The 327-nt window shown below is 35.8% G+C and overlaps 1 protein-coding gene across 1 annotated transcript in view; it reads right to left on the bottom strand.

Annotated features, from left to right (window-relative positions):
- Positions 1-21: 21 nt before the first annotated feature.
- The window catches only part of LOC119594319 (peroxisomal carnitine O-octanoyltransferase-like), a gene marked incomplete in the record, with an annotated part of 54,557 nt that continues 54,251 nt past the window's right edge, over positions 22-327 (bottom strand). The window contains 1 exon segment of the mRNA XM_037943378.1: positions 22-163. Within this exon segment, the coding sequence (XP_037799306.1) occupies positions 140-163 (24 nt within the window).

Genomic DNA, 327 nt, shown 5'->3' with positions numbered 1-327 from the left:
AGGGGATTGCACCTACTAAACATTGGGTTAAGAAAGAGTCCTTAAGTCCCAAGAATACCTCCTTTAGCTAAACTAAAACCAATTCCATTCCTTTCCTAGTAATATATATTAAAACATACTCTCACATAACCTATAACTTTCAGCATATTAGAATAATAGGAAAAAAAATCCTATTGCAAAGTGATTTCCATAACACCTCACCTCCTCAAAGTTTGCTGGGCGGTGTCATCCATTACAATACAAAACATTGCAGATTCATGTGGTTCACATTCTTTGAGTTGTTCATACTTAAGGGATTCAGCCAATCCCGATTCTGTAAGAGGAAAA

Source organism: Penaeus monodon, chromosome 33 (assembly GCF_015228065.2).
Source record: "Penaeus monodon isolate SGIC_2016 chromosome 33, NSTDA_Pmon_1, whole genome shotgun sequence".
NCBI classification, from domain to species: domain Eukaryota; kingdom Metazoa; phylum Arthropoda; class Malacostraca; order Decapoda; family Penaeidae; genus Penaeus; species Penaeus monodon.
The sequence above is the reverse complement of the archived record's forward strand: the minus strand, read 5'-3'. Positions and strand labels throughout refer to the sequence as shown.